At 42.0% G+C, this 11,340-nt stretch overlaps 1 protein-coding gene across 2 annotated transcripts; it reads left to right on the top strand.

Moving 5' to 3' along the window:
• Nucleotides 1–3,055: 3,055 nt before the first annotated feature.
• On the top strand, nt 3,056–11,210 carry wfs1b (Wolfram syndrome 1b (wolframin)). Of its 2 annotated transcripts, none has more exons than XM_046405433.1 (10): nt 3,056–3,273; nt 4,573–4,968; nt 6,360–6,436; nt 6,621–6,765; nt 6,894–7,067; nt 7,243–7,323; nt 7,504–7,667; nt 7,853–8,089; nt 8,194–8,312; nt 8,624–11,210. In XM_046405433.1, exons 2-10 carry the CDS (start codon nt 4,575–4,577, stop codon nt 10,170–10,172), a joined length of 2,940 nt encoding a protein of 979 aa, XP_046261389.1. In that variant the 5' UTR covers nt 3,056–3,273; nt 4,573–4,574; the 3' UTR covers nt 10,173–11,210. The 2 variants fall into 2 exon arrangements, with proteins under 2 accessions (XP_046261389.1, XP_046261390.1); XM_046405434.1 differs by having other exon boundaries at nt 3,064–3,152.
• The last annotated feature ends 130 nt before the right edge of the window (nt 11,211–11,340 follow it).

Raw genomic sequence — 11,340 nt, 5'->3', positions numbered from 1 at the left:
TTTAAAACATAATTCGGATGATGTCGTCATGATTATGGGCATGGGTTCGAAACTTTTAAAAGGAAGTGGGCACTGAGGAGGCAGGACAATTAGTGCATTGTTGTCATTGTGTATCCAACTATCTCATGTCTGATCCACCTAACATCATCATGGCTGCTAGTACCACTGACTGTATACATAAAGATGGATGATGTTACAGCTCCCCAAAAGTGAAAACATCCTGAGCGTCCAGCGGTGGTAGGCTTCAATTTAGGTCATAAATGTCTCCCTCTTTATGTTAGCAGGTATTATGTGGTCCAAATTAAAATGTCAACGTACTCGTCAAATATTTTTTTCACAGTATAGACAGTTCTTATCACGCAGCCTTCTGTTCAAAAGTTAATTTTTCAGCAAAGTTTTATTTCGGTTAGTTATTTGATACTATTAAAAGGGGTTTGTACAGTGGGAGGAAGTGGAGACTTGTCGCCCATCTTTGTTGTAGTGTGCTGTGCAGTTTTTCAAATCCGGCATCTGATGCAACACTCAGTACTGATATCTTTTACATACAGAAACTAGAGAGCATGGCAGAATCTACGGCATCATAAGCACATTGACAGTATTTGTGAAGGTTTAATAAATACATAGCCAAGTTCAATAAGAACATGATCCCAGTCTAGAGGTTTGTGACTGAAGTTCACTATATGTACAATCATTCCTACTCTCCATCTCCATGACTTTTCTTTTCCACTTGGGCTTCGAAAAGATAACAACAGATCGGGGCTGGCAGCTGAAGAAGGGACATAAGCCACAGGAAGCAGCTGAGTTTAACACCCACTTGGAAAGTATGTAGGAAGCACCAGTTATTCAAGAATAACAGTTTGTAATAGTTTATAACAGATTGATATTAAAGATGTGTCCAGGTCTAAAACTATAAATCAGTGGCACCAGTATTACGCAGGTTGGACTAACCCCCCATCTGAGAATTTCCTTTAAGTGTAATCTGTAGGTCAAAATGTTGTCTGTTCTTGTATTTATATCATAATACACAAGTACTGTGTGTATGAAGTGTGCAAATGAATAAAAAGCACCTGCCGTCCATCTGACATTACAGCCCTTTCCCCTGCAAAGAGAAACTTCAAAGGTCAGAATAGCTTCTGGGCTACATTTGTGATGGAAATACTCATCTTCACTGCAGTCGATGTCCATTCTCGCATAACCCTTCTGGTTGCCATGGTTACTGGCTATACCTCTTTTCCTCATCCTCCTCCTCCTCAGGTCCCTCTTCTGCTGAGGGGTGAGACTGTGGGTGGGGCCTGCATTGTACATACAGAGACTTGTTGCCTACACAGAAGGGAACTAAACTGGGGCTGAGTCCATTTTGGTCTGACTCTCTTTTCTGGTGTGTCATGCAGCAGTTTTTTCAATAACTGCAACTGACCTGCATGCCAGATATGAGGTTGGAATAGATGACGGGGAAGTCTCCATCACTTGAGCAGTAGAATAAGTCACTACTACCTCGAGGGGATGTACTGAATAAAAACAAGCAGACCAAAAACAGCTTGTTTCAATTTTCAGTCAACAAAGTAATGACCACATGGTAAAAATCTGCATGTCTTGAATGTGACGCTCAGGCAGGAGTAGTGTGGCCCCAACAGATCTGCAAGGAGATTTGCATAGTCATAAGATTTGGATAACAAGCTTATTATTGCACATATCTTTCTAGAGCTCCTTTGTCTATAATTTAAATGGGATTTGCATCTGTGAGTTCATGTGTGTCTGAGGCCATTAAATAGACATGTTGCCTAATATAGATTGAAGGTGTGCGTGTGAAAACCAAAACCAGCACAAGGGCCCTGCCTATCCTCTTAACTGGATTGCGTTAATCTACTAATCAAGATCCGATTACATAATTGCTTCATGCAGCTGCAATTATAGCCCCCATTCCCTTCTTTCCCACAATGTGGTAACTACTTCAGTTCCCAGAATTTTAGTCTCACTCTTTCCCCTGAGTCCCAATGCTTATTCTCTTCGTAAGTCATTGAACTGACTTCCCTTTTGCCAGGGTCCCCCTTGTCTGGACTTAAATGTTTTCCTTTCCTTGTCTGTTTCCCAGAGCCCTAGATGGCATGTTCCATTGCACATCTATGTGACAAACCCACAGCAGCTTATCTTTGAGCAGTCAATCATTATATTGTTAATACAGAGTAAACCAGGCAAAAAAGTGATACCCAAAGCACAGACTTTAGAAATTGGCTATGATCATTTTTTTCCTGCTTGTTTTACAGACTAAATAACTTCATTGGCCTGGACTGTGGAATGCGATTATGTGATTTAACATATTTGTTAGGCAAGCACTAAATTCAAAAGCAAATTAGATTATATAACTGACAGGCTTCAATACCTTCAACTTTAAGACCCATTTGAATTCTTTACTGACACATGAATGTACTCATACTATATGCCTGCACCCCTGACCACCATTTAAAATATCACAGTATTACATTTTTCTATCTCCACACATCACTGTCTAAGTCACAGCTTGTGCTGTACATGGAAATATAAAATGGAAAAAACATAAATAAATAAAAAACAGAATTAGATTGGAGTGGTAGATTAAATATTGAACACTTTAATAATGAATTTTTCAATGTAATATATAAGATTGTAAAATATCGAAGGTTAATAATAATCATTTGTATTCTTTTTTTTCATCTACATTTGTAAATTAAAACAAAATATCGTGTACTGCCATCTCCTGGTAGATGACCTTCATTAGATTGTTGCAAACAGAAAAAAGAAATCGATTAACGATTAATAGAAGACAAAGTAGACGTTTAAAAAGTCATCACACACATTATACACTTTTACTTTTTTTACAATTTAACTCATTTAAATTTTGTAATATGTTCAGTGAATTACGATAAAGGTCTCTCATTTTGCTTCAAGGAGTAAACAACTTATCGGTAGTTGATTCTTCTTGTCTGGGAGAAATCATTTAAACTTCCGGCAAAGCAACCAGTCAAATCGCGCTAAGGAAAAAACGTGTCCTCATCTCTGTCCAATCACAACACAGAGGATACGAAGTGGGCGTGGACGTCAAGTCAAGCAGCTGGCAGACTTTGCTGTACGTTGTGTGTGTGTTTGGAGTTTGACCATATAGCGCCAGCGGTAAGGTACGCATTATAAAAGCGAAAGAGAAGAATGACTTGGGGCAGCGTTTAGAAGACACCGGGATATTTCTCGTGGCCTTTTTTCATAAAGGATTTAAGTAAACTGGTGTAATCGTGGTCAAAGGTGAGCGGACAATAGCATTGAAATGTCTGAGAAACATGCAAGTTAGCATTAGCAACAAGACCACCGGTCATTTTAGTTACCTGCTACACATCTGTCACTGTTATATGTCGGTTACATAAAGAGTAAGCACTGTCGATACGCTGCATTGTATTACCTGGAAAGCGTTTATAAATGGTAGCTAAACTGGGATCACTTTTCTGATTATTTACGTGTCCACTCCACAGGTTATATCAGTGTCATTGGATCCTTTCCTAGCTGGTCATGTGGGGGTTCCCCAAATTGCAACAGGACACATCACATTTCCTCTCAGGGTACTTGAAGGATGCCTTCCTCTCAGCGTAGCTGCCACGGGCTCGCTAGATGATGTCTAAAATAGATAGCAAACCACGTGATGAACTTGCTGTCACAGAAAACACGGCCGGTTTACACGGCCGAACCAAACTAAACGCAAACACATCGTGGATTTGAAGTAGTGATCTTAAAGGGGAATTGGGCTATCTGGTCAGCACCGGTCAGTGTTCAGCTATGTGTCATGTAGACAGACAAGTCTGCAATATGTTCAACTGAACACCCCTCCTGTCTTCAATGACTCCTGTGTCAGTTATTACAGGGTTAGAAAGAAAATAAACTGACACTCTGGTCTTTTTTTATCTGTTAGCTCTGTGTTAAAGCTGAAAAAGTTAGATATATTGTATGTCACTTTTTTTTTTACAGTGAGTCATGTCCATTTGAACATACATCAGACCATTAGCTATTTGTAATATTATAAAATGTTCACCCTATTTTCTTATTTTTGTCTTTCCTTATTGCAGCTATTTGGACTGTCAGCTACTTAGACTGAAAACATTCTTCCAGTTAAACCATCAAATTATTTTTTGTATACAATTTTGTTACATTGTCACTTGGTATTGCTGTGTCAAAACAACAAACTCATGCAAAATACCACAATAGCAAAGTTCTGTCGCAAGCCAATGGTTGGAGAGGATTCAAGAGGAGAGCCAGTCATTTGCCTGTGTTCTGCAGGCTTAGTAATTGCTAAGTACAACAGCTGCTGTCTCAACCCCCCCTCCCTCACACACACACACACACACACACACACAAACAAACAAACACACAGCTTCTCCCTGTCAGCTGTTTCACCTTAACAATGTACTTTATTATGCTCTCCAGCTATACACACCCCTACCATATCGATTAATCACCATTGCTGCTGTCAGATGCTCTCAAACATTACCACGGTGGTGATTAAACCCTACAGATTTCTTTTTGATTAACTTGTTGTCTGGTACATTTTTTCAGCCATGGAACCGTCACTGACCAGCAACCCAGCCATGCCAAGACCCAGCCGATCATCTCCCTCCATCCTGAGGCCGGAGCCTTCCTCTTCTGACCCATCTTCTTCCACAACTGCACTGACCTCAGACCACCCTAAGCCTAAACTCACTATGCCAACACCGCCAGCCACACCCTCATATTCTCCCTCCACTGCTTCCCCCCAGACTTCTCCAGGTCTTTCCTCTTGTTCTTCCTCCGTCTCCACAATGCCTGCCTCCCCTGTTCGCCAGCCCATCAGGAGCCCATCTCAGGTGGGCAGATCTCAGCTTAATGCAGCCTCTGTGGAGAATCCTTCAACTGGATCCACAGCTACTGGAGCTGCTGCCAAGGCTCCACAGCCTCCTCCCACACCGGAACCAGGTGGGAATCAGACTCCAACTCTTTGACCTTTTACACCTATAGTCTCAAAATCTTTACTGCACTCTCTCACTTTCCAATTCTCCACCAATCAGCGCAGCTAACACTCCCAGTTTGTTGTGTGTACTGCAGTGTCTCCATGACAACCATACACACAACATGTAAAGTATGCTGCTGCTGCTGAGGGATTTTTTTTTTCATTAGATTCAGTCCTGTCCCCTTTAAAAGACCTGCCTTATAACTTGTGTCTTGATATCAAGATTTGAAAAGATAGTCATAACTGAGCCAATGAAAGCCAAAGACAGATTGCATCACTGTGTAGGCGTGCGTTGTATTAGGGAAGCAAACAGCTGCTGCTGACTGTGCTAAACATACAGTTATTTTGGGGATCAGGCGAAGGACTTGAGAATGAGCAGCGTGCCAGGAGAATTGGTGATCAGGTGATGCATGTTACTGGATCCCATCTAATTTTCTTGGGATTCTAGAGACAAGAGAAGAACGTCACACAGCAGTATCATTTACAGCCTGTTTGTGGGGTTTTTTTTTAATCTTGCAAAGTGTTTCCATGTGTCTTCCCACGTTCATCTTTTTCCTTGTATGTAGAAGGATGAATACAACAAGTCTGACACCTTTTTTTTTTTTTTAAAGACATAGACATGCTTATTTTCTGTGCGAGCTGTAGCTTGACTTAGGTTTAAGGATTTGAGAATAACTCAGCCAAAAGAAGAAGATAATTGAAGCTGCTTGGTTCACGGGGACATTCTTATCAGGACAGAAGCTGTTTTTGGAAGCGTCTGAGTCATGCTTATGCTCTGGGATCACTTATGTTCCCGATTGGCCCACCAAACTGAACTGTTTCCACATTTATGTCAGTGTGGTCCATGCATGAGTGGAGGATGATTGTCCTGTAAATACTAAGAAAATCATATTCATTTTACGGTCTTTCAGCTATAGTCATGAAAAATGAAAGGTTCAAGATAACTTTAATTATTTCAACATTCATAGTATCATAGTAACTGATAATATAATTTACTGTACTGTGCATGACTGGTTTGACTTTTATGTCTCGTCTTAACGCCTTTCATGGCTTGTTGAAGAGAGACAAATCTAAGTAAACTTGCCTCACCATGTCAGCGTCAGTTGCAACAAAGACTTTTTAAACTTTTTAATGTTCAGTTCAAATCAGTATTGTCTCTCAAGAGGAAATCATTTTTGAATCAACTGTCCTTTAGTATTATCCACCCATTTACAGAAGAGTTAGCATACTACATCACAGGCACACATTTAACACATTTCAGTGGATAGTGTTTTATTAAGAATATGGAGCATACCTATGCTAAGACCAATGAAATCCACCGCAGGTTGTTAAGCAAATCATTTTCCGTTTCCTTCAGAAGAGCCAGAGGAGGAGGTCAGTTTTGAGGATCTGGAGGAGAGAGCCAGGTCAGGAGATGCTAAAGCACAGACCAAGGTCAGTGTCAGTGAACATATTGCAGTTACTTTTGACTTTACTGACCATATGGTGGGCACCTAACAGATCAGCCGAACAATGATGAATGTTATTTTAGAAGGACATATTGGTGAGAAGGATGAGTCATGAGTCAACTAGGTCACAGTAATGCTGAGAGAGCATGTGTGTGTGTATGTGTGTCCAGATGGGGCGATACTTCTTGGCACTGGCAGAAGAAAGAGATGAGGAGCTGAACAACTGTACAGGGGTCACTTGGCTTGTCCAGGCTGCTAAACAGGGTCGCAAGGATGCTGTCAAACTGTTGCAACAGTGCTTAGCGTCCAGGAAAGGTACCAAAATCCCTCACTGTTACTCTCAATTTATCACTGTTAGCAAAGCAGCACGAAAATCAGTGGTTTGACAATGTTGGGAATTGTTGTCCGTCATCAGCATGCGCATTTATATTCTTGTTCTCCAGGCATCACTCTGGAGAACTTCGAGGACGTGAAGAAGTTGTGTACAGAGACACGTTTTGAGAGAGGAGTCAGGAAAGCGGCTCTGCTAATGTATTGGAAACTGAACCCGGAGAGGAAGAAGACAGTGGCTGTTTCTGAGATGCTAGAGAACGTTGAACATGTGCATACAGAGCCAGGTAACAGGGCGGGATATATTGTGATTTACCACACTCACATTGCAGTTGTACACTGTTCATTTAAAGTAATGTATAAAAGTAGAAGTTGTCCACTCCACATGATTGAAATTATTCTAAAGGGGCACAGAAATACTAGTTGCATGTTAAACAGATTTCTTTTCTTTTATATCTGCAGGCAAACCAATGTCTCCAGGGCCACTAAACAGCTCTGCCAAGAAACAGAGGAGAGTCCTGGAGACTATGGTCACCAGGGAAGGTACATTTGGTTTGAAATAGGGCCCCAACTTTATCCCTATGTACAATTGTGATTTATCTAAGATGTTTTTTTGGTTCCTGGTTAGAATTCTTTTTAATAAATGTTTTAAGACACAACTTTCAAAATTACACTGACATACATACTTAACGTACACCATGTGTCCTCTGTTTGTCGTTGTAGCCAGCTCACACGTCGGTCTCGATGACTTTGTTGAGATGACTAAGAAGTATGCTCAGGGTATTGCTCCTTCACCGGTCATGGCTGCAGCAGGAGGCGATGATGACGACGACGACGACGATGATGTAGTCGTGAAGAATCCAGACGAACTTCCTTTGCACCAAAAGGTAGGAATCGCTCAGACTTTGGAAGCATGTGGCTTTTTATCTTGTTGGTTTAAACACACTCAAAAATGTGTTTTGTTTGTTGTCACTTGGATGTTTGACCGCTTTGGAAATTAACGGTTTTTGCATTTCCGGACCTTGGTGATGTACTAACGCTGCCCCGGTGCTCTCCTGTGCTTCCCTCCCAGATTCTGAAGTTTCCTCTGTACGCTTTACTGGAGATCAAGGAGCACCTCATTGACTGGGCATCACGGGCTGGCATGCAGTGGCTCAGCACCCTGATCCCCACGCACCATGTCAACGCGCTTATTTTCTTCTTTATCATTTCCAACCTCACAGTCGAGTTCTTCATCTTCCTCATCCCTCTGCTGGTTTTTTACCTCTCGTTCTTCTCCATGGTCATCTGCACACTGCGGGTATTTCAGGTTAGCATCAAAATATTGTTGATGTTGGCTAATTGACCTTGTGTAACTTTAATATAACCTTTTTTTAAATGTGAACAGAAATTAACGAGCATCTTTCCATGCAGAATTCAAAAGCGTGGGAAAATTTCCGGGCTCTGACAGACCTGCTGACTCACTTTGAACCAGGTCTAGATCTGGAGCAGGCTGAGACCAACTTTGGATGGACACACTTGGAGCCTTATCTGTAAGTACATCTCTGGTTACAAGAATCAAAATGGAGACATATTCGTTCCTTTGTTCAGAGTCTCTGTTATTTGCAAAGGTAAAGTTTGGATTTGTTCACGTTTTACTAGTTTGACATTTCACTTCAGCAGATACAATCATGCAGTGTTTGCTTAGCTCAGGCTGGGTTGTATAAATAGGGGTGGTGAAGTACGCTCAAAACAAAGAGAAACAAAAGAAAACTAATGAGATGGCAAATACACATATTATGCTAAATTGGCAAAAAATACTCCTGCAGCAAAGTGAATACATCCTGTCTCTTTCGGTTCTCAGGTACTTCTTGTTCTCGGTGATCTTTGTGGTTTTCTCCTTCCCTGTTGCTGATAAATCCTGGATCCCCAGCTCCGAGTTGGCTACTGTTGCTCTCTTCTTCACCGTCACCGCCTTCCTCAGCCTTCATGCGTCTGCTCAGCTCTTCGCTCGTAAAGCCCTCCTCACAGAGGTCCTCTCCGGAGCATGTTCCCTCACTCTCCTGCTTCCAGACTCCTTCTGGTTCCTCAGGATCTTTGGGATGACATTCATCACTGTGCCTCTAGGGGACATGGTGGTGTTGAACCTGGGGGTGCCCTGTCTTCTTTATGGACACCTTTTCTATCTCCTCTTCCGTATGGCCCAGCTGAGAGGCTTCAAGGGCACCTACCTGTGCCTGGTGCCCTACCTGGTTTGTTTCACCTGGTGTGAGCTCACCTTGGTGCTCCTTAATAATGCCACTGCAATAGGACTCATCCGAACGTGCGTTGGCTACTTCCTCTTCCTGTTTGCCCTTCCTGTACTCTCCTTGGGCCTGGCTGCAATGCTTATCATCCAGTTGCTGCAGTGGTTTCTTGCCCTGGAGCTAACCAAGATGGTAGTCACACTGACAGTTTGCTTCGTGCCTGTAGTGCTGAGGCTTTGGACCCGCTTCAGCCTCAACCCCATCGTGGTTTTTCGCTCTTTGTCACGGAGCAGCATTGTCAAGCTCATCTTGGTGTGGCTCAGTGCTGTGGTGCTCTTCTGCTGGATGTACGTCTACAGGTCTGAAGGAATGAAGGTTTATAACTCCACACTGACGTGGCCTGAATACAGCAACCTCTGTGGCCCTCAGGCCTGGAAAGAGTCCAACATGGCCCAAACTCAGATTCTCTGCTCTCATCTCGAAGGACATCGCGTCACCTGGACTGGACGCTTCAAATATGTCCGCGTGACTGACATTGAGAACGGGCCGCATTCGGTTATCAACCTGCTGCCCGTATTTTTAGGAAACTGGATGCGGTGCCTGTATGGCGATCCATATCCTTTGTGCGAGGAGGTGAAAAACGCCACAGCTGTGCCTCAGCCTCGTCCTGTCCCAGCTCCTCCACCAGAGGATCCTCTCTGTAAGCTGAAAAAACTGGCCAAGCACGAATGTCACATCAAACGCTTTGATCGATACAAATTTGAAGTCACTATGGGCATGCCGCTGGAGAGGAAGACCAAAAACGGGACAATCATAGAGGACGAAGACGCGACTAAGGACATAGTTTTGAAGGCTAGTAACGAGTTCAAGTCTGTGCTTTTACACTTAAAAACAGGAAGCATGGTGGAGTTTAGTACCATACTGGAGGGTCGTTTAGGCTCCAAATGGCCCGTGTTTGAACTGAAAGCCATTCACTGCATGTCGTGTGACAATGCCCGCATGCCCAGCCGCAGGCAGTACAAGATAGAACACGACTGGAGGCGTACGGCTCAGCATGCCTTGCAGTTTGGTTTTGACTTCTTCTTCAACCCCTTCCTGACTGCTCAGCTGGAGCAGCACTCGGAGGCAGAGGCTGAAACGGAAACTGTGACTCAGGAGGGGGGATAGAAGAACAGAGAGCCGGCAAACACACCTCTGGGAGGAATAAATTGTATGATGATGATAATACTATCTTCAGTCGAAGAACATTAATGGGTGTGCAACACTGTTCTGTGCAGAATCTAATTGTAATGCTGTCCACCTGTAGGGGGTGGACAGATAGACATTTGTGGTATCAGTCTTGTTGTACAACTTGAGTGAGAGTGCATTTGTATTCTTGTAGCTTTTGAGCCAAATGAGAATGGGTAATGTAATTAAAAGAAAAATTTACAAACGGGAGAAACACACGCACATGTGCTTATATTAAAGATAGGTTTAATTTATTGTCAAACACTAAGGTAAGATCAAGAAGAACGCTCTAAACCTCCAAATGTGGTCGTCCGCATTTCATCCAGTTTAAGCTACACACGTGCTCATCATAGTTAATCTGCTAATGAAGTCATTTTGATTTTCTTTGTTCCTTATAGAAACACTGCGTGTGCCACACTGATTTCTATGTATAGTTATTTAATATTTGTGGCCAAAATCATCACTATTTACATTTTTACAGTTTCCTTGTGGAACTGTTGAAAATTGCTGTGCCTGTGATCAATTTGTAGAAGTAAAAGTTTCTTTTTTATTTTATACACAAAAGGTTGTCATGCCGATGATAACTTTGTAAGGGTTCCCTTTGCAGTCAAGCTTTAATCATATACAGATTATACAGTCTATGTATGGTGTAATTTTGAAATGGATGGTATTGGAAAATTATTTTCAAGTGCCTAATAAGACATTGCCTCAAAAAATAATATGGACAAAATTGTGTTTTTATCCTTAACCTTTAAAAAGCTCAGCTGCATCTTGTATTTATTACAGAGCAGTTATCCAACTTTATCTCTGGTTCCTCTGTTCTCACGTGTCTTGCATTTTCTCCTCTTGCTTTTATCTTTCTCCTCTTTTGTTTATGTCCACCTCTGCCGTGCAGAGGTTTAATATATTGAGATATATTTGCAGTCCCTGAGTGATGATGTGTTTGACATTAGGATGTTCATAAACATCATGAAAACATCTGCTTGTTGCTGTTTTTATTCAACATTAATTGCATTATGTTATTTTAAATTGAGCGTTTTAAGGTGTGAAGCATGCTCTTAGTCTTGATTTTTTAAGCTTGTAATTATTCGTTTTGCTCATTCAGTAT

Source organism: Scatophagus argus, chromosome 12 (assembly GCF_020382885.2).
Source record: "Scatophagus argus isolate fScaArg1 chromosome 12, fScaArg1.pri, whole genome shotgun sequence".
NCBI lineage: Eukaryota > Metazoa > Chordata > Actinopteri > Scatophagidae > Scatophagus > Scatophagus argus.
Note: the sequence above shows the minus strand (reverse complement) of the source record. Positions and strands in the feature narration are given on the sequence as shown.

Excerpts from the sequence above, each read along its gene's own strand:
- wfs1b (XM_046405433.1), top strand. The coding sequence starts at position 4,575 with ATGGAACCGTCACTGACCAGCAACCCAGCCATGCCAAGACCCAGCCGA. Across the intron at positions 4,969-6,359 it reads TCCTCCCACACCGGAACCAG|AAGAGCCAGAGGAGGAGGTC; the intron begins GTGGGAATCAGA and ends CGTTTCCTTCAG. Across the intron at positions 8,090-8,193 it reads GCACACTGCGGGTATTTCAG|AATTCAAAAGCGTGGGAAAA; the intron begins GTTAGCATCAAA and ends CTTTCCATGCAG.